The following is a 20,102-nucleotide window of genomic DNA, read 5'->3' on the forward strand; positions in this document are numbered from 1 at the left end:
TGAGTTTGAGCAAACTCTGGGAGTTGGTAATGGACAGAGAAGCCTGGCGTGCTGCCGTCCATGGGGTCTCAAAGGGTCGGACACGACTGAGTGACTGAACTGACTGACTGTCCAGGCTACCTAAGATTGTCCTGCACTCCATGAAATCTGTTAAGTTAATAGTTTAACTCTGGGTCTGAGACCTCAGAAATCTCTAGGAAGAGTCATAGAGGGTAAATGTTCTAAATATCTGCAGGGAACAGTCACGCCTGCTGATGTTTTCCTGCTGGAAAGGACAAATCCTCAACTTGAACTTCTACTATTTGAAACAGAACAATCGAATGCATTTAGGATAAGAGGGGAAACATCAATTATGGATAAGGGTATCCTTAGCAAAATTGTGAAGGGAGTAAGGCTTGGTTTTGGCAGCTCGAATCCTTGTCTGTATCCCGAGACCATTGTTTCCTCTTGAACTTTTCTGGGATCTAAGTGTCTTCATGCTCTTTGCCCCTACTGCACCCTGAATCCCATCTCCATCTTCTTTAAAGTTTAGAAAAAGAAGGGAGTAACAAATACTTTGGAACAACTGGACACTGGTGGGATGAGAATATGGGAGACGGGGTGTCTACAGTTTTCAGAGTATTTTTTTTAAAATTGTTCCCAAGTCTTTCCTAAAACTTTGCTTGGCTCAATGGAAGTGTTTCTTTTCAATGTGAACAGTGATTTACCTGTCTGCAGATAAGGCCCCACGTAACACTGGCCTTTCTTCTTTATATTCCCCCACGGAATTGGAACAGTCCTGTTGTTTAGATTTAGGTCTGCCATGAGTTTTGGGGCTCACAGCTCAGCTTTCAATACCAGGCTGCAGCCCAAGATTCAGAACAAGAGTGACTTGGGAAAAGGAGGCAAGCAGAATCATGGCAGAGAATCATTTGACATCTGCTCTGTGAATTGAAAAAAATATTTGTCCAAAATAATTGACCTGCTCATAAACACTCAAATTAAGATTTGAGGAAGACTTTCTTTAAGGTCACTGGTCAGCCTCATGCTAGTAGAAATACTCATGAGCTCACCAAAGTTTGCCTTTCAAAATAGCTCTGTTTACACGGGCTGTAACAGTCTAGATGTGCTGAACAGGAACACTCCCAGGGGGGAAGTGGGTGAGCCGCTCAGTCTGCCTAGGTCTGTGAGTTCCTAGGAGAGAAGGCTGGGAGTCAGTGCAACCAGGGGAGCTCCATCATCTGTGACCATGATTGTAACAGGGGTAGGATTTCCACTAGTCCTAGGAATTCACTGCCGGGGATGTTTCGACCTTTCTTAACCATTATCTGGGGAGCAGTCAAGAGGTCAGTTCAGTTCAGTCACTCAGTCATGTCTGACTCTTTGGGACCCCATGGGCTACAGCATGCCAGGCTTCCCTGTTCATCACCAATCCCCAGAGTTTGCTCAAACTCATGTCCATCGAGTCAGTGATGCCATTTGTGAGGATTTTTGAGGAGTTAAAGAGAATCCTGACATGCGTAAATCCCATAGAAATCAGCAAGTGCCCAAACTGGGTTCAAGTACATAATTAATAATTCATGAACCTTATCTTGCCCAGTGGAGTAAACTCTTGTTGGAACACACCTGCCCAAGAGTGACGAAAGTATTGGCATTGGGAGCGTGAGCTAAGAGCCTAAGGAGACTAAAGCCAGAACTTAAAATCAATGGGAAATATTGTCTTAGTTCAAAAGCATTAAATTCAAGAATCATAATAATTATCCATATCCATCCTTTTGCAGAGATTGGCTCGAATCTGAGCATAAGTGTGAAGATTTGAAGATGAAAATGTTACACAGTCCAAAGACAAAAAATGCTCCATTTGGGTGGGCTTGTAGTTTGCTTTTAGTCTTTCCCATACAATGTTCCAAGAAATGTGGTTCTATTTTATAACTTAAGGGATTGGAAAGGAAATATGTCTGGAACAAAAAGAAGGGGGATGAGAGTGGGTTGATGGAGAAGGAGGGGCGGGGAGTGTGAGATTAGGGAATAGCCCTTGGGCAGGCAACAGCCAACTCTGTCTCCTCCCAACAGTTCATCTTTTTTCTGTGTCTGTCAGCCCCAGCCCTCTCTGACTGTGAACTGCTCCTCCCCAGCCCAGGACCTGCTCTGGATTCCCTACCTTGGTCAGCCCTCCATGAGCAGGGTCCAGAGCCCTGGGGCTAGCAGGGAGAAAGCGGTTAATTTAATAAAAACGAATCATATTAATGAAGGGGTTCCCCAACCTTCTTTCTTCAGAATAGAACCCACTGAGTTTTACCATAAGGAACCTAAAAATATTTCCTGTGCTTTTAAAAAAAAGGGTGTGTGTGTACATTTAACTGTTGGAATTTAACTGGGAGATTTTAAAATTCCATCATATATATAAGAAACCAAACACACCATTAGGTTGACGGAAACCAGCAATTCCAGGCTCACTCCCTGAGCAGTTGCCGTGCAGTTGCTCAGTCGTGTCTGACTTTTTAAGACCTCATGGACTGCAGCACGCCAGGCTTCCCTGTTCTTCACCATCTCCTGGAGCTTGCTCAAACTCATGTCCATTGAGCCAACGATGCCATCCAACCATCTCATCCTCTGTCACCCTCTTCTCTTCATGTCCTCCATCCTTCCCAGCATCAGGGTCTTTTCTTTTTTTTTTTTTTTTTTTAATTTTAGTTTTTTATTTTTTAAATTTTAAAATCTTTAATTCTTACATCATCAGGGTCTTTTCTAAGGAGTCAGTTCTTCACATCAGGTGGCCAAAGTGTTGGAGCTTCAGCTGCATTCCCTGAAGGCCACACTACATTTACATTCCATATGCTGCAGCTGTGCGGAAGGTGTGAGGCCCAGCAATACTGCCCTCTTTACTGAGGCTGACTCCATGGTCTGACCAGGCTGTTGGCCTCGTGCCTTTCATGTTACTGAGCAACCAAGTGTGAAATAATCCATTTAAAGTGGGTCACATTCGAGGTCACCAGAAAAAGACAACGTGAACGTATGGACAAGGGAAAAATGTGGATAGCTTTCTGGTCTTGAAACCACCCTGATGTGTGGGAATTTTGAGCTGTTCTCTTAGCCCATCTGGTTAATTTAAAAGCAAATAAAAAATAAATCACATAACTTGTATTTACATTTTCCAAAATGCTTTCCCTCATGACTTCATTTGATACATTTTTAATTGACAAGTAGAAATACTGATGCTTTTACTGGGGTACAAATATTTTCACCTTAATAATCTGTCAGGCAAATTATTCTAAGATATTTGCTTTGCCTGGACACTTGCCTAAAATAACCACCAGCACGAGGGCATGCCATACTTGCTGTATGAGTCATTACTATGAAGATAATAACGTAGCATTGCTGAAAATCTTCTGAATACAGTCTCCAAGGGTAGAAGGGGTTAGGATAATGTTATGAGTAAGTTCTTAGCAGACATGAAAACAATGCAAATAAATTCAGTGCTTTAAGCAAAAGATGTCATATTCTCAAACTTAGTCATGCTATGCCCTTCTCTTTAACTACTTGGTAGCTTCTTTGGGACCTTGACCTGTTTTTTCTGTGAGTCTTAGGATAGACGTTGCTTCGGTTCCATGTGTAACGGTTAAGATGAAGTTTACCCTCACCAGGCCTCACACAGGAAAAGTCTTGAAAGTTATTTCCTTTCAGCAGCTTCTTCAAGGTTCACCTAACATGGCTCAAAATGCATTTCGGTCACAGACTGGTTTTGTGACTTGGGCCAGCTTCTCTGAACGTTCTTTCTCCCGCCTGGAGGGTATTGGACGAATAATCCTGAAATGCCCTTCCAGTGCTCACATTTTATGAGGTTGTGACTTTACGAAAGAAACTCAGATTCCTGGAGGAGCAAAAGCATTTACTGATTTCTTCTGTTTCTTTTTCCCCTTTAAGGTATTTTTTAATTAATTGGAAGATAATTACTTTACAATACCGTGTTGGTTCCTGCCATACATCAACATGAATCAGCCATAAGTATATGTATGTCCCCTCCCTCTCTCCCACCTCCTACCCCTTCCCACCCCCTAGGTTGTCACAGAGCACCAGTTTGAGCTCCCTGAGTCATACAGCAAATTCCCACTGTCTCTCTATTTTACATATGTTAGTGTGTATGTTTCAAGGCTACTCTCTCAAGTCATCCACCCTATTCTTTCCCCACTGTGTTGAAAAGTCTGTTCTTTATGTCTGTGTCTCCTTTGCTGACCTGCAAATAGGATCATCGGTACCATGTTTCTAGATTCCATATAGCACCTTCCTATGACTGCTGCTAATGTTTTATGATGTCCATATACGTACAGACCACACATGGTCCCACATACACCTCTAAGGCTGCCTTGCTCTCTGGATGCTTCTAGGTGTGTCTCGCCTCACCAGAATGGCAAGGCATGAGTCATTTCACTCTCTCGCACCTTAAAGCAATTCACACGTATCAGCCCAAGGCAAAGAGCAGAAAGTCAATCCCGCCCACCCCCACCACCCTCCCCCCTGCAAAAAAACACAAAAAACAAAAAACAAAAACCCCAAACTCAATACTCAACTCTCAGAAAAGAATTATTAGGTACCTGCTTTCCATGGGATAGTGAAGGAATGTAAGCTGATATAAGATTTCAAATGAAAGAAAAAACAGATTAAACAAGTACCTTAGCTTAACTCAAGGAGCTAAATAACTATTTAACTTGAATCTATAAACGGATGTGCTTCCTCCAAATATGAGAAATCAATAATTGACTAAAGTTCTTGAGTAAGTCTCAGAATGGGAAATAAATGAGTTTAAAATCTACCGAAGAAAAAGAAGAGGGAGGAGGAGGAGGGAAGAAAGAGGAGAAGGAGACAGAAGAGGAGGAGATTCTGTGTCATATGTTAAAACAATAAAGAAAATGTTTCTAGCTTTAGATATTTAATGACCATATAAAAGCAAGATACCATCTGGCATCTTCCAAATACTGTTCCCTAATAACAAATTTCACTGGCCCCCAAAAGAGGCATTCTGGGCTATGAGGGGAAGTTAAAAAAGAGCATCCTTGGACCCTCTGTGCTTCTAACTAAATAATGTCCACACCCAGCCTCTTCTTCCTGGCTGAATCAGCCTGTGATTGGTGTCCTCATGGGGGATGGGGTCACATCATGAAACATAGTTTCCTTGGAGATCTATAACAATGTACCTGGTACCAAACCAACCTACCACTCAGCCCCTGATTGACATTTAATCAAGGTCATGGGAAACTACGGACCTGGACCACAGGAGATAGAGCACCAGAAAAGGTGACTGAAACATCTAGAAAACTAATGCTTTCAAATTTGGTATCCTTTAATTACTTCATTTATAAATCATTCCATAGATGAAGACAGCTATTTGCCAACTACTTTTCCAACAACATCTTATTTAATTCTCACAACTCTGTCAGGCAAACATTATCATTCCTATTTTTTCAGAGGAGTAACCTAAAACAGAGGAGTTAAATAACTTGGCAGGCTTTAACCCAAATCTGCTGACTTAAAGTCCCACCACAAACTTTGCACTATGCCACACCGCTCACATTTGCTGCTAGTCTCGAAGCACAGGTCACTTGAGAGAATATGCTTTTTCTGGAAAGAAATTGGAAGTGGCTCTTCCACTGCAGTTGCAGTTGTCTGGGCTGCCCTGCTGCGGGTCTGGAGATCTGGAGTGCCCAGTCTGGAGGTCTTTAGAGTGCCCAACAGCTTGCTGATCAAATGCTTCTAGACAATGAGAGAAATGGCCTATGGAACCACATCTTCCATGCCTGCAATTTTTTTTTGTTTGATAGTTTATTATGATCCTGACCTCCTACCACTTAGAGAACAGGACCCAAAATTCTGAGCCCCATGTTACCTGGACTTCATCCCCAGTGACCATTTCCCACGAGCCATAGTGTCCTTTCTCCTGTCGAAAGAATTGAACAGCTTCCAAAAAGGCTTGGGCTTCAAATGTCGTCTGCTTCATGTAATCTAAAAGAAAGAGGCAAGGGCATTTAGCAAAGAAAAAATTCTTAATTTAATATTCTTCCGTGGTTCAGAGACCATTACCTGAACATTACAAGGAATGGAATCATGAGACACAAAAAAGTTAAGTACTGAATTCAAAGTTCATTTGCAGGTAGGGACATGCCTGGTGGTCTAGTGGCTAAGACTCCATGCTCAATACAGGGGGTCGGGGTACCATCCCTGGTCAGGGAACTAGATCCCATGTGCTGCAACTCAGACCCAGCACAGTCAAATAAATAAATCAATATTTAAAAAAAGAGAAAACAACAACAACCAAAAACTCAAAAGGTCATTTGCATAAATGAAAACAAGCTCTCAGGTGTATATCACATGACTTCCTCATTATACCAGCTGATTAACTCTATCAGTGACTAGACATGCTGGTTATGACCATTTATCCATCCCCATTTATCTCTTATAAATGTTTCCTTCAGACATCCAGGCTCTAGTGGCTTTATGCCACCAACTATAACACCTCAGTAAAGCAGACTATCCCTTAAAGTGCCTCATGTATCCAAGGTACACCCTCCTAGTTCCCCAAACAAAGTATCAACTGATATCAACTTTTTGTCAAAAGGACATTAATATAAGGGGCTGATTTTTGCAAATGAAGGATAGTAATTGTTAAAACATGTGGTAAGAAAGTGTTACTGCTAGGTATGTTACATATGTCAGTGAAATCTCACAAAACCCTCTGAGGTGAGTGTTACTGTCATCTCTAGTTTGCAGATGAGGAGACTGAAAGCATAGAGGTCAGTGAATGGCCTAAGATCATACACCAATAAGGAAATGAACTTGGGCAGGCTGATTCAAGAACCTACTTCAAAGCACCATAATACTCTACCTCACGTATTAGTTTTGGGGTTTGCCTTTCAAAACATATTGGATTTTTAAAAGGTATTATATCTGAGAGGTAATATCCTACCACAAAGGAATGGATACCTAATGGTACAGGGTTTTTAAGTGTGATGAATGGCCTTCCCAGAATTCCACAAATCACTCCATGCATGCAAATATGCTCAATTTCTGCTATGGACTGAATGCTTGTGTCTCCTAAAATTCATATATTAAAATCCTAATCCCCAAAATGTGATAGTTAGAGATGGAGGCTTTGGGAGGTAATTAGGTCACAAAGGGGTAGATCCCTTATGGTGGACGTAGAACCCGTATACATAATATACAATGGACTATTACTCAGCCATAAAAAGGAACAAAATTGGGTCATTTGCAGAGACCTGGATGGACCTAGAGTCTGCCACACAGAGTGAAGTCAGAAAGAGAAAAACAAATATCATATATTAACACATTTTTGTGGAATCTAGAAAAATGATTGTTGTTGTTTAGTTGCTAAGTTGTATCCAATTCCTTGCAACCCCATGGAGTGTAGCCTTCCAGGCTCCTCTATCCAGGGCATTTCCCAGGTAAGCATATGGAGTGGGTTGCCATCTCCTTATTGGCAGGGCAGAAATAGAGACACAGACATGGAAAACAGACATGTGGGCATGAGGCGAGGGGGAAGAGGGGTTGGATGCACTGGGAGATTGAGACTGACATATATACACTACCATGTGTCAAAAGATAGCTAGTGGGAGCCTGCTGTATACCTCAGGGAGCTCAGCTCAGTGCTCTATGGTGGCCTAGAGGCGTGGGATGTGGGTGGGCAGGGAGGTTCAAGTGGGAGGGGATATACGCATATGTATGGCTGATTTGCTTTGTTGTACAGCAGAAACTAACAACAGTACTATAAGGCAACTACATTCCAATTTAAAAAAAAGAAAAGTCTTACTCCTTCGCTCTCCTTCCTTTGTCTCTCTCTTTTACCAGACACCAGATCTACCCCTGCCTTGGTCTTGGACTTCCAAGAGTATGATATTTGTTAGAGCAGCCCAAACTAACCCAGAGAATTTTCAACACACAAAACTAGCTCATGGAGGATACAGTGATAACCAAATTATAGGAATATTAGCAAGGAAGTGAATTTTAGAAATAATCTAACAATAAAGAAATCAAAGCTTAGGAAAGGGAAATAAAGTAAGCAAAGTGAAGTGACTGAAAGGGCCAAGTATCCTATCTTCTGCTTCTCCCCAGTAGGGCACAAAGTTCTTTTGCCCAGAGCACAGGATCTGTATTCATAGAGTGATGTTAGATTGGTCAGCTGAAGGCAGCTGATTTGCTGGGGGGACCTTCAAAGGTTTAGCCAATGGGACTGCTCAGTCAGTGACTCAGTGGTTGATTCGGGGACTGAGCAGAAAGAACCTAAATTTAGAGGATCAATCTGCTTCAAAGGGGGAAAATCAATTAATAGATTGTAGATAACTCTTTCAAGACTGGCTTACCAGGTCATAAGCCTCAGGAACTTGGAAAAGAGAAACTACAACTCAAGGAATAGCCTCTATAAGAGGATGAGCAAAATTCTTCACAATGAGGATACCATGATACCCAGAAGGTCCACATTCAAAAATGTGGAACAGTAACTGACATTTTAATATCAACAGAAAGACTGGTTAAAATCTAATTCAGAAAAAGGGCATGTCCCAAGAATCAGGTTTTTAAATGGAAGCATTTTCTTCTTTGTTATTATTTTTTCTTGGTTTGGCAATTGATTTAGTGTTTAACTGAGGTTTGGAAAACACAAATTAAGATTTTGGTATAAAATTGACAACAAGGGGCTGTGATATGGGACTCAGTACACTGGGAGGAACTATACCAACTGAGATGGAAACTGTAATTACTACATTGAGATTCAAAACTGACTCATGAGCTCTTATTTTTAACAGCTGTTTTCATTTCCAGCCTAAGGAAACAAAGAGATGGAAGAAAATGTGGTACTTAGATGAATTGCCAGAACTGTGAGCCTATGAATGAGGTTTAAGTTCTTCAGGTCCTTACAAGAAGCATATATTTACTTATTTCTTCTCAAACTGATCCAAGTAACCGAAGGAAGAATCTGAAATCCTGTAAATACCATGTATATCTATCTATATTAAAAAAAAAAACTATGACACTCCCACTGATGGTTGATTTTTCAAAGATCTTCGGAAAACATAACTGAAGAAATGAGATTTGAAGGCAAGATGTGGAGTAAGAGAGAAGTCAAAGAAGAAACAGAAGAGTTAGAATGTCGTAATGGTGTAGGATGGAGCACCTTAATACAGGCAGAGAAGAAAAGTATTAGTAATCAAATGGACCATAAAGGAAATTATAGTCATTGAACAGCAGTAATAAAATTTAAAAGAATAAGGACATGAATCTCCATTTTGGACTCTACCATTAAGCCAGACTTAGATCGGATTTTAACTACTCTTTTTCCATATGGTAAAAAGGGTCTAATTACTGATTTCATCATTAGATTTTTAGCTTATAAAGTGATTAAATTAATTTATATAAAACTTTTAAAATAGTACCTGCCGCATAATAAATTGCTCTATGGATACTGGTTCTCATGATTATAAACAAAGTTCAACAGAAACTGCCAGATCATTAAGGAAATAAAGAACAAAGGTTTGCTTTGTAAAGGACAGAGCTACATTGCAAGAGTCATATGATATTCATTTCTTCTAAGCTGCTTGCTGAGGCATTGCTGAACTCAGCCAGAATGTACAGGTGTTTGAAAGAAACCAGATTATCAGTTATTTAATCAACTTCCTGCCACAGATCCCATGGGAACAAATTCCAGGATCACAATCACCCACTCTCCTGCCAACAAGAAATTGAGAGTTAGTTCAATGGCCCCCAGGATCAACAATGGCTTTTGGTCTTTCAGCCTTCTTCCTGCAAGATGACTCACAAAGATGGCAGGCATCAACTCAAACTCAACTTTTCCAGCATGCTGCAGTTAAGAGGATGCTGATCAATGACACAGATGTGCTGAGAAGAACTTAAGCTCCTTAATTTTATGGACAAGGAAACTGGAAGAAGAAATGGTTAATTTCTTAGCTGAAGGTCACACAGCTGGTCAGAATCAGAGCCAAGAGTTGAAAAAGTGCCTCTGGCATGTCACAAGCAGCCTTGGCATTCATGCTCACTTAAATCATAGACTAAGAGAGTTAGAAGTGATCTCAAAGGTCACCCACCCCAAGCTCTTGTTCAATGCTGGGAGCCTTCAGAATTCATGACAGACACTCATCCAGCCTTAGCTTGACTATTTCCAGTGACAGGAAGCTCACAATGTAATGAAATAGTCCTCTTTTTTTGTCACTGAACTGTTGTAATTATTTGAAAATTTTTCCTTCTGCTGAGCCAAAATCTGTTTCCACGAACTCTCATTAATCCTGCTTCTGCCTTTCAGAGAAAAATAGACAAGTTTACTCTTCTTCCACATGGTAGCTAAAAGATAGCTGAGTATTCTCATTTTCCTGCAACCGTCTTTTAAACAATATAACTTAGGGATTCTTTTTAGAAGTTGGCCCTCCTTTTTCCTTCCTTCCCTTAGTGACCATTTTGAATCTATCAATATAGTTCTTAAATTTAGACCGTGATTGAATACACCGCAAAGAATATTGTCTAACCAACGCAAATTATGTAAAGTAGAAAGATTATGTTCCTTTTTCTGGTCCCTAACCTCTTTTTTCATCAATCACACCATACTTTTGGCTCATACCTTTTTTGTAGTCCAATAAAATCCCTACAACTTTTTCATATAACACCCTTGTCAATCTAAGCCTTTTCTAACCTGTATTTCTGCTTTTGATTTTGGAGTACAGGCTTTAACACTACCCTGATTAAATCACAACTTGCTATGATGAGTTAGTGCCCCAGAGCCTGCCAAAATCATTTAAAAAAAATTATAATTCTGTCCCTCGACTCCCATTTACCCCAGTATCATCTGAAAACTTGATGGGCTTACCTTCTACGTTTCTATCCAACTCACTGACAAAAACATTCATCAGATCAAGGGTGAGGACAGAGGCCTGCGAGACTCTCAGCATTTTAGGAGACAGATGGGAGACACATCTTGGCCATTCAGTCAACAATCACATCCTCAGGGCTAAGATATGGTTATTTTCCTTAGTCTCTTCCTAGTTCTCATCTGTGCAGCTGCATGGAAAACTCATATTTGGGAGACATGATTATGAATTTTTGCAAGGGAAAGAAAGCTCCTCTAGGCCCTGTGGGGACAGTTATTCAAGGGGCCAGCCAGAGAGAAATCGCTTTTGTTTTTTCCACTTACACAGATTTACTGCACGTCTGAGTCCACTGAAACGCCAAAGCTCCAAGGCCTATGCAGTCATTCTGGATTTTGACTCTGGCTGCTATGTCGGGACTCCCTGACTCGGGCTGGGTTTGGAAGCTGCCTTGTTATTTTATTTCATCAGTAAACTGTGCCAAGCCATGTTAGCCAATCTGCCTGGTGATTTGTGCGAGTTATGTAACGGCATTACTCACTCCACTGCTATGGGGCTCATCTCACTAATGTATACTTCTAAACTGTCTTCAGCTCCAGGTCATATGTCGTCTTTTTTTAGGAGAGCTGCAGCAAAGCTGTTTTGTCCTAGTTTCTTTTCCAGAGCAGAGAAGCAGCACAGGGGGAAAGGAACCAACATTTCTTGAATTCTGTCATGGAGTATGAACCATAGGAGATGTTTACACACACTATCTCCTATAATTCTTCCAATAATCCCATTAGGTAGAAATTCATATTTCCACTTTAAGGCTGACAAAGAAACTGAGTTTCACAAAGGTTAGCTAATCTATTTAAACTAGTAGATAGACAAGCAAGGCCTCTTTGCTTCCAATATCCTGTTATAACACTCTCTGGTTTTATTTTTTAAACTTTTTATTTTGATATAATCATAGATTCACATTTTTATAAGAAACAATACAGAGAGATTCAATATATCCTCACCCAGTTTTCCCTAATGGAATATCTTGTAAGAACTATGTTCCAACATCACAGGCAGGAAATTGACATTGATGCAATCTAGCCACCTTATTCAGATTTCATCAGTTTTACTTGCACAGGTTGTGTATGTGTGTGTGTATGCATGTGTGTGTGTGTGTGTGTGTGTGTTGTGGCTTAACTTAAGAATTATTTAAAATTTTATTTCCATCTCAAAGTTTAGAATCATATAATTCTAGAGTTTGACTATACCTTAGGGATCAGTTAGTCCAAAACATTCATTTAATTAGTGAGTGGCTTGAGGGCTATAATGTGATATGCATTATTAAAACAGAATAAAACCCCCTCATTGGAATTAAAAATGAATGATATCTGTCCCAATAAAATAGTAATAAAAGTCTTTATTTTTATTTAAAAACTTATTTATTCATGACCAACTTAAGCAAATATTTATTACCAAATTATAAATAATAACTCTTATGAGACCTAGCCCCGGGATTAATCAGAAATCCCTAAATCATATTTTGTAAACTGCCAGACTAAAATGTTCATCTACATCTACTGGCCAAATCATACCTGTGTTAGTGAGCACAGACCTCCTAGAAAGAGAAGAGGAATAAGCCAAGAAGGAGTGTATGTATCCTGAAGAAACAGGGACCCCAGGATGAATTATAATGGTGTTACTCTAGGTGAAACTACTGTACAAAAGATATTAATACAAGAACTCACTCTGAGGATATAAAAGTGAAGTCGCTCAGTCGCATCCGACTCTTTGCGACCCCATGGACTGTAGCTTACCAGGCTCCTCTGTCCATGGGATTTTCCAGGCAATAGTACTGGAGTGGATTGCCATTTCCTTCTCCAGGGGATCTTCCCAACCCAGGGATCGAACCTGGGTCTCCTGTGTTGTAGACAGATGCTTTACCATCTGAGCCACCAGGGAAGTCCTGAGGATATAAAAGACCTCTTAAACTAAGGAAAGAAAGAAGGAGTTTCCTTTGTTTTGATAGAATATCTTAACCACACAGAAAAACTGCATTCCTCATCCAGCTAAAAGGGGTGCATCTCATGAATTTTTGACTTGTTAATTAATATTATAAGACTATTAACACAGAAAAGGAAGTGGTGATTACTAAAACAAGCGAAGACAAACTAACCTCATTTCCTTTAGATAGACATATTACTTTGGTAGAATACCTACCATTGGCTTTGGAGACATCCTGTATCTAGATTTTAGCAAGGCAAATATTAAGAGTTTTGCATAATTTTGACTGACACACTGAAGAAACTTGGATTAGTTGATAATGCAAAAAAATATAATGAGTCAGTGAAACAGCCTAAATGATGGGTGCTGGTTAAAGGGCTGATGTTATTGACACCCTAGAGGAAAAGATTTTCAATTACTTGGAAAAGGTAATATATAGACAGACAGCTAGAGATAGTTAGGTAACCCTAGGGTTTCACTTAACTGTGAGCTCAGTGCAAGTCAGTGGTGTGATTCAGTGAAACACAGAGCAGGTGAGGCTGGACAACAGGACTGTGGAATATGTCAAAGACAATGACGGTTACAGATAGACTCTAAGATACACTCCTACTTCCAGCTCATGCTGAACAATACAATATCTTTTAAAAATGTTAAAAATAAAGAAAAAAAGGTGGAGTACTTCTAAAGAAGACCAAGTAAATGAGGAATCTCACAGCCTTGGCAAGAAAAAGCCTAGAAGGATGAAATCATGTTCTGTAAGATCTGCAGTGTACAAGAAGGCTGGATTTGTTCTGTGTAGATTCCAGATACTACAGTCAGGATAGCATGGTCCAAAGTAGAGTGTGGCAGAGTTTGACTCAGTACTCTGAGTCAAAATTTCCAACATTTAGATTTATCTTAGAGTGAAATAGGCTCCAATAAGTTGTCAAAAGTTTCAAGATGAAGTGCTCAATTGGGGCTGAGTTACCCTGCAGATGGTGTACTGCTGCTGCTGCTGCTAAGTTGCTTCAGTCGTGTCTGACTCTGTGTGACCTCAGAGATGGCAGCCCACCAGGCTCGCCCATCCCTGGGATTCTCCAGGCAAGAACACTGGAGTGGGTTGCCATTTCCTTCTCCAATGCAGATGGTGTACAGACTTGCTTAAATCTCTCAACGTGAACCTCCTCACCACAGCACTTAGAACAATTAAAATTTCATAGTTGTTAGTGTAATTATTTAAATAGGCCTTTTTTCCAAGACTGTGAACTCTAAGAGGACAAGAGACTTCTATTTGCATTCATCACTGCACCCTCAATACCTGGTCGAGTGTTTGGCACATCAAAGAGGAAAAGAAAGAGGGAAAAGAAATGAGGGAAGGAAGGAAGAGAGGAAGGGAGAAAAGGAGGGAGAGAGGGTTTCAAATACCAGAGAGAGGGCTGGACCAAGTCTCTTTATAAAGTTCCTTCTAAACTGAGATTTCTTGATTACAAACAAAAACCAAGCATTGCAAATGAATCAGATTCTCTTAATAAGTCTTTCCCCTACTATTGTAAAGAGCTTCTGAAGGAAATGGATATACTCATCTCAGTGCTTCTCAGACTTTGTTGAGCATCAGAATCCCCTGGAGAGCTTGTTGAACTGACTGTTGGGCCCCACCCCAGAGTCTCTGATTCAGCAGGTCTGCTCTAGGGCCCCAGAATTTGCATTTCTCATGAGCTCCCTTTTCATACTGTGAAATCAGTTCTGAATACTCATTGAAAGGACTGATGCTGAAGCTGAAACTCCAATACTTTGGCCACTGATGCGAAGAACTGGCTCACTGGAAAACATCCTGATGCTGGGAAAGGTTGAAGGCAGGAGAAGGGGACAACAGAGGATGAGATGGTTGGATGGCATCACCAACTCGATGGACATGAGTTTGAGCAAGCTCCGGAAATTGGTGAGGGACAGGGAAGCCTAGCGCGCTGCAATCCATGGGGTCGCAAAGAGTCAGACACGACTGAGCGACTGAACTGACTGAATGAGCTCCCAGATGAGGCTGCTGCTGCAGGTCCAGGGCACACTGTCTTGAGAACCATTTCTTTACCCAACATGAAGGGAGTGTTCTCAAACAGAAGAATCACCTCAAGTGCTTATTAAAAATATGATTCTTGACCTTGCCCCAGAGATTCCAACTTAGCAGGTATGGGATTGTACCCAGGAATCTGAATTTAAACAAGCTCTTCAGGTGATTCTGTTGCAGGTGGTTTGCCAACCAGATTTTGAGAAAGCAAATTACATAGAAGCAAGAGATACAGTGGAAGGTTGTGGCTCCTGAATGCTCAGTGTTTTGATGATGGCTTTCTCTCATTGTCAGGTTAAGAAATGTCCCTGTTGGTCATGGGTAAACCTATGGCTGATTCATGCTGATGTTTTGTACAAACCAACACAATACTGTAAAGCAATTATCCTTCGATTAAAAATAAATAAAACAAAAAAAAATAATCCCCTTTGTCAACTGCTTGCTCACTTAATACAAATGAAACCTTTCTACTTACTCAAGGTGATGTATAAAAACAGTACTATAATGAAGATTTACCAAAGGTATGTGGATAAGGAGCCACTTTAGGTTCGTAAGGACATCATCTCACATGACTGGAACTCTACCCATGGAGGGGAACCCCCATTCACTTCAGAAGCAGTTATCATTGTCTGGACATAAATCATCATATGTAATCCTAGCTGAACCTCATTTTCCTTTTTTTTTAATACTCAGTGGCTATGTGGGCTATATCTTCTGTGGCAGCCTTCTTTAGCATATATGATCTCACTTTCTTTATCTTAATTTTTTAAGACTTAAAGAAATAAAAATGACCTATGCTCTCATCATGAGAAACGCTGGACTGGAAGAAACACAAGCTGGAATCAAGATTGCCAGGAGAAATATCAATAACCTCAGATATGCAGATGACACCACCCTTATGGCAGAAAGTGAAGAGGAGCTAAAAAACCTCTTGATGAAAGTGAAAGAGGAGAGTGAAAAAGTTGGCTTAAAGCTCAACACTCAGAAAACAAAGATCGTGGCATCCGGTCCCATCACTTCGTGGGAAATAGATGGGGAAACAGTGGAAACAGTGTCAGACTTTATTTTTTAGGCTCCAAAATCACTGCAGATGGTGACTGCAGCCATGAAATTAAAAGACGCTTACTTTTTGGAAGAAAAGTTATGACCAACCTAGATAGCATATTCAAAAGCAGAGACATTACTTTGTCGACTAAGGTCCATCTAGTCAAGGCTATGGTTTCTCCTGCGGTCATGTATGGATGTGAGAGTTGGACTGTGAAGAAGGCTGAGTGCCGAAGAATTGATGCTTTTGAACTGTGGTGTTGGAGAAGGCTCTTGAGAGTCCCTTGGACTGCAAGGAGATCCAACCAGTCCATTCTGAAGGAGATCAACCCTGGGATTTCTTTGGAAGGAATGATGGTGAAGCTGAAACTCCAGTACTTTGGCCACCTCATGAGAAGAGTTGACTCATTGGAAAAGACTCTGATGCTGGGAGGGATTGGGGGCAGGAGGAGAAGGGGATGACAGAGGATGAGATGGCTGGATGGCATCAGGGACTCGATGGACGTGAGTCTGAGTGAACTCCGGGAGATGGTGATGAACAGGGAGGCCTGGCGTGCTGCGATTCATGGGGTCGCAAAGAGTCGGACACGACTGAGTGATTGAACTGAACTGAACTGAACTGATGCTCTCATCTCTTCCCAAGATGAGGATGGTAAAATTAAACTCCTGATAAGGGAGGAGACAACAGTTCATTCTTTGCAAAAGGGAAGATACTCTACGCCTTGAAGCTAGGTTCATTGAATATGCCTCCCATGGCCCTGAAAGAGTTCGTCTATCACCCTGTGTATCTAAGACAGCTGAACAGAATCAGACCAAGAGAACAAAGACAAAATCAGTCATTTCCTCTCTGCCCAGGGCAAACATCTATGGCTTTATATGGGTGAGAGCTGTAGTTCTAAAACAGTGAGTGCGGAACTGTTTCCCAATCTTCTAATGACTGTTTGTGGAGATGATGCTGAAATGCCTTAGGAGGAAACAATAATTACATCCCCCAAAATCTAAGCAAAACAAATGAAACCTAATTTCCTCTTTAAAATGTGAATTTTAAAAAAGTACACCATATAATGCTTGCTTACAGGCTGTTCTGACTGTGCACACACTCAGGTAATCTTTCAGCTCAGACCATGGAAACGGGGTCAGGTGCCCCTCACTGATACTGTGGGGAGTTGTATGGCTTAATCCCTGCAGGCAAAACCTAAACTCAAGTATTCAGATGCTTGGGGAAGATGCTTCTCTAGCCACAAACTTGTCTTTCATTTTTGATGACACTTTCTCTTATTCCTGGAAACAGCTGTTTATATGGGCTTCCCTGTCGGCACGGTGTAAAAAATCACCTGCCAATGCAGGAGATGCAGATTCAGTCCCTGGGTCGGGAAGAGCCCTTGGATAAGGAAATGGCAACTCACTCCAGTATTCTTGCCTGGGAAATCCCATGGACAGAGGAGTTCTGGCAGTCCATGGGGTCGCAGAAGAGTCAGACACGACTTAGTGACTAGATAACAGTAAACTGTTTACACCTGGGTCTTGGTACACTTTGGCACTGCAGCACCCCAAAATACTAGAGGAATTCTTCCTGGCTGATTCTATGGATGACATTGTGGGTTCAGAACACCTTGCCTAGTCTTACATCTGTAGAAGCATCTTTCTACAGATAAAGGAAGAGCTTTACATTAGGGAACAAATCACTGGTGTTAGCTAGCATCCTAGCTTGACACATCCACAGAGTGTAATGCTGCCTAATGATGTTATCTGGGGAATTTCATCATCATCATTAATCATCACCAGTGATTAATAACAGCTTCCACCTGCACTTGTCAGAAGATGTTATGGTTTACATCTCATTTGATTCTCACAGCAATTTCATGAGACAGACAAGCCAGATGTAATCATTTCCAGGTAGAAAATGGAAAAAACTGAAAATTAAAGAAGTTTAAGTCATTGCCCAAGGTCAGATGAATACATAACTCATTTTATCAGGTCATCAAATGAAAGCTAAAATAATAGGCAGAAAAAAATTCTTTGCTCCCATACAGACTCAGTATCAAAAGGGACCTAACCTTACTTAAAAGTTCTAATAGAAGTTGTAACTACTTTTATGGAGGCTAAAATATAACATTTTCCCAAAGACCTAAAAAACGAAGTTGACCCATGCTTCATTTCCTTCCTAAGAAGTACGGATGGCAGTCACAGACTTCTGGAACCCATTATCTGGTCCTGATTAAGAAGTTGAGCCCAACAAGGAGCTCCACTTGGGGCTTTGTGACAACCTAGAGGGGTGGGGGGAGGTAGGAGGGAGGTTCCAGAGGGAGGGGAAATGGTAGATTTACATTATTGCATAGCAGAAACCAGCACAACATTGTAAAGCAATTACCCTCCATTTAAAAATTAAAGAAGGGGAGCCTAGCTAATCCATGGTCTCCTCCTCATGTTTGGTGAGGGTCAGTATATAATTTAGTCCTCAGATTCTTAGGGACCAGATTATTTTATGAAAACTAAGAACTTCAGCAGTCGTGTACCAATAAAAACAGTGTCCACATTCCTGACCTATTACAAGAAGGGACAGTGCTGCCAACAGAGTTCTTTTTCATTTCTGGGTTAGCTGAGCCCATGATACGTATCAATTTTGCAAAATTAAACCAAGAAACCCTTTGAAAACATCTTGCTACTGGGGAGGCTGAAGGCCTATGACTCTACAGCAGCATATACCATCCCACTAAATGACCCACTGAATGTGGCTTTATACTTAGGGTAAATGTGTTTTGGGGCTTTCCTGGTGGCTCAGTGGTACAGAATCTGCTTGCCAATGCAGGAGACATGGGTTCGATCCCTGGGTTGGGAAGATTCCCTGGAGTAGGAAACTGGCAACCCACTTTAGCTTTCCTGCCTGGGAAATCCCGTGGACAGAGGAGCCTGGCAGGCTACAGTCCATGGGGTCACAAAAGAGTTGGGTCCAACTTAGCGACAAGCCACACAAATACATGTTTTTATTATGAAAACTCTTACACGTTCTCAATAATTATCAGTAAATACCAAGGAGCAGCTTGTTTAATAACTTGGCTAATGATGAGTTTAAGCAAAACATGATAGGATTAGTGAATGGAATATTATGCAGTCACTAAAATAACAATTACGATGACTTAGACACATTGTAGAAAAGCAGTTTGGGGAAAATTTTAATTGCTAAACCCAGATTATAAAAATCACATACACAGCCTGATTAGGCAATATACACACCCATAGGAGCAATGACCAGAAAGGGATGCGTAGGAAATGGGAAATGAGTTATGGGAACTTTGTGACTCAAACTTCACGAAATGTTGTATTATTAGCCTTAGGAAGATGCCTGCTGATCGAGTGACTTTTTTGATTGTTTGTTTGCTTGTTTTACCAGTCCTCTCTTGACCATGAACAATGTGGCCTCTCCAGAGTCCAGAGAGTCCTGCGGCAGTTTGTTTCTTAAATTCTCAGAGCAGCTGCCAAATCGTGGTACGTTCCATGATCCCAACATTCAGGGTCCATAATGAAGTGTCTGTAGAGAAAATTTAACTGACATGCGTGGAACAGCCTTTCTCTCCCTCAGGATGGGTGGAACTCGAGCCTGGCTCCTCAGGCAGCCCATCGAGCAGTTTTCAGTGTGATTTCAGCAGAAGAGATCATGCTTTTTGTCCTCTCCTGAATCATACTGTTTAGTGTGGTTCACTCGGGTCTCTGCTGACTCCTTCAAGCGTTTACTCTTCATAAATGGAGAGAAAACTCTTACCTCTCAGAGCCCTTTGAGCTTGTCACAAACACCCTTTAGAGTGTTGTTACCATCCTCTGTTTGCCATGAAAGCTGAACAGCATCACAGGATGACATACTGTCCTTGAGGACGAGGACTGGCACATTCGTCACCATACCCTAACAGCACAGTGCCTGGCCCCACATGCTCTTTTGAACAGACCAAGGGACAAAGAACCGAAGGACTCAATAATTCAGAGGCAGCATAGAATAGTGGGGACAACTCCCTAAAGGGAATCCAAACCGGGTGGCTATTTCTCCTTCTGCCAGTTTGGCTACGGGGCTTGAGGTGAGTTATGTTTTGCTCCTTTCAGCCTAATTCATCTCACTTGAAATGAGAGGCTGTCGGGTCTCCTTTTTCAGCTACAAAACAGTGTAATCCTATGATAAACCACAAGTACAG

General features: G+C 41.2%; 1 protein-coding gene and 1 non-coding gene across 4 annotated transcripts in view; both read right to left on the bottom strand.

Moving 5' to 3' along the window:
- Positions 1-20,102, bottom strand: part of NIBAN1 (niban apoptosis regulator 1) — a 175,938-nt gene that overhangs the window by 23,831 nt on the left and 132,005 nt on the right. For all 3 annotated transcript variants that reach the window (XM_069546286.1, XM_069546287.1, XM_069546285.1), the window contains one exon: positions 5,861-5,976. In XM_069546286.1, the coding sequence (XP_069402387.1) occupies positions 5,861-5,976 (116 nt within the window). The remainder of the gene's footprint in view (positions 1-5,860; positions 5,977-20,102) is intronic.
- Positions 12,723-12,794, bottom strand: TRNAC-ACA (transfer RNA cysteine (anticodon ACA)). The gene has a single exon. It is a non-coding gene; the product is annotated as a tRNA-Cys (tRNA).

Source organism: Ovis canadensis, chromosome 12 (genome assembly GCF_042477335.2).
Source record: "Ovis canadensis isolate MfBH-ARS-UI-01 breed Bighorn chromosome 12, ARS-UI_OviCan_v2, whole genome shotgun sequence".
NCBI classification, from domain to species: domain Eukaryota; kingdom Metazoa; phylum Chordata; class Mammalia; order Artiodactyla; family Bovidae; genus Ovis; species Ovis canadensis.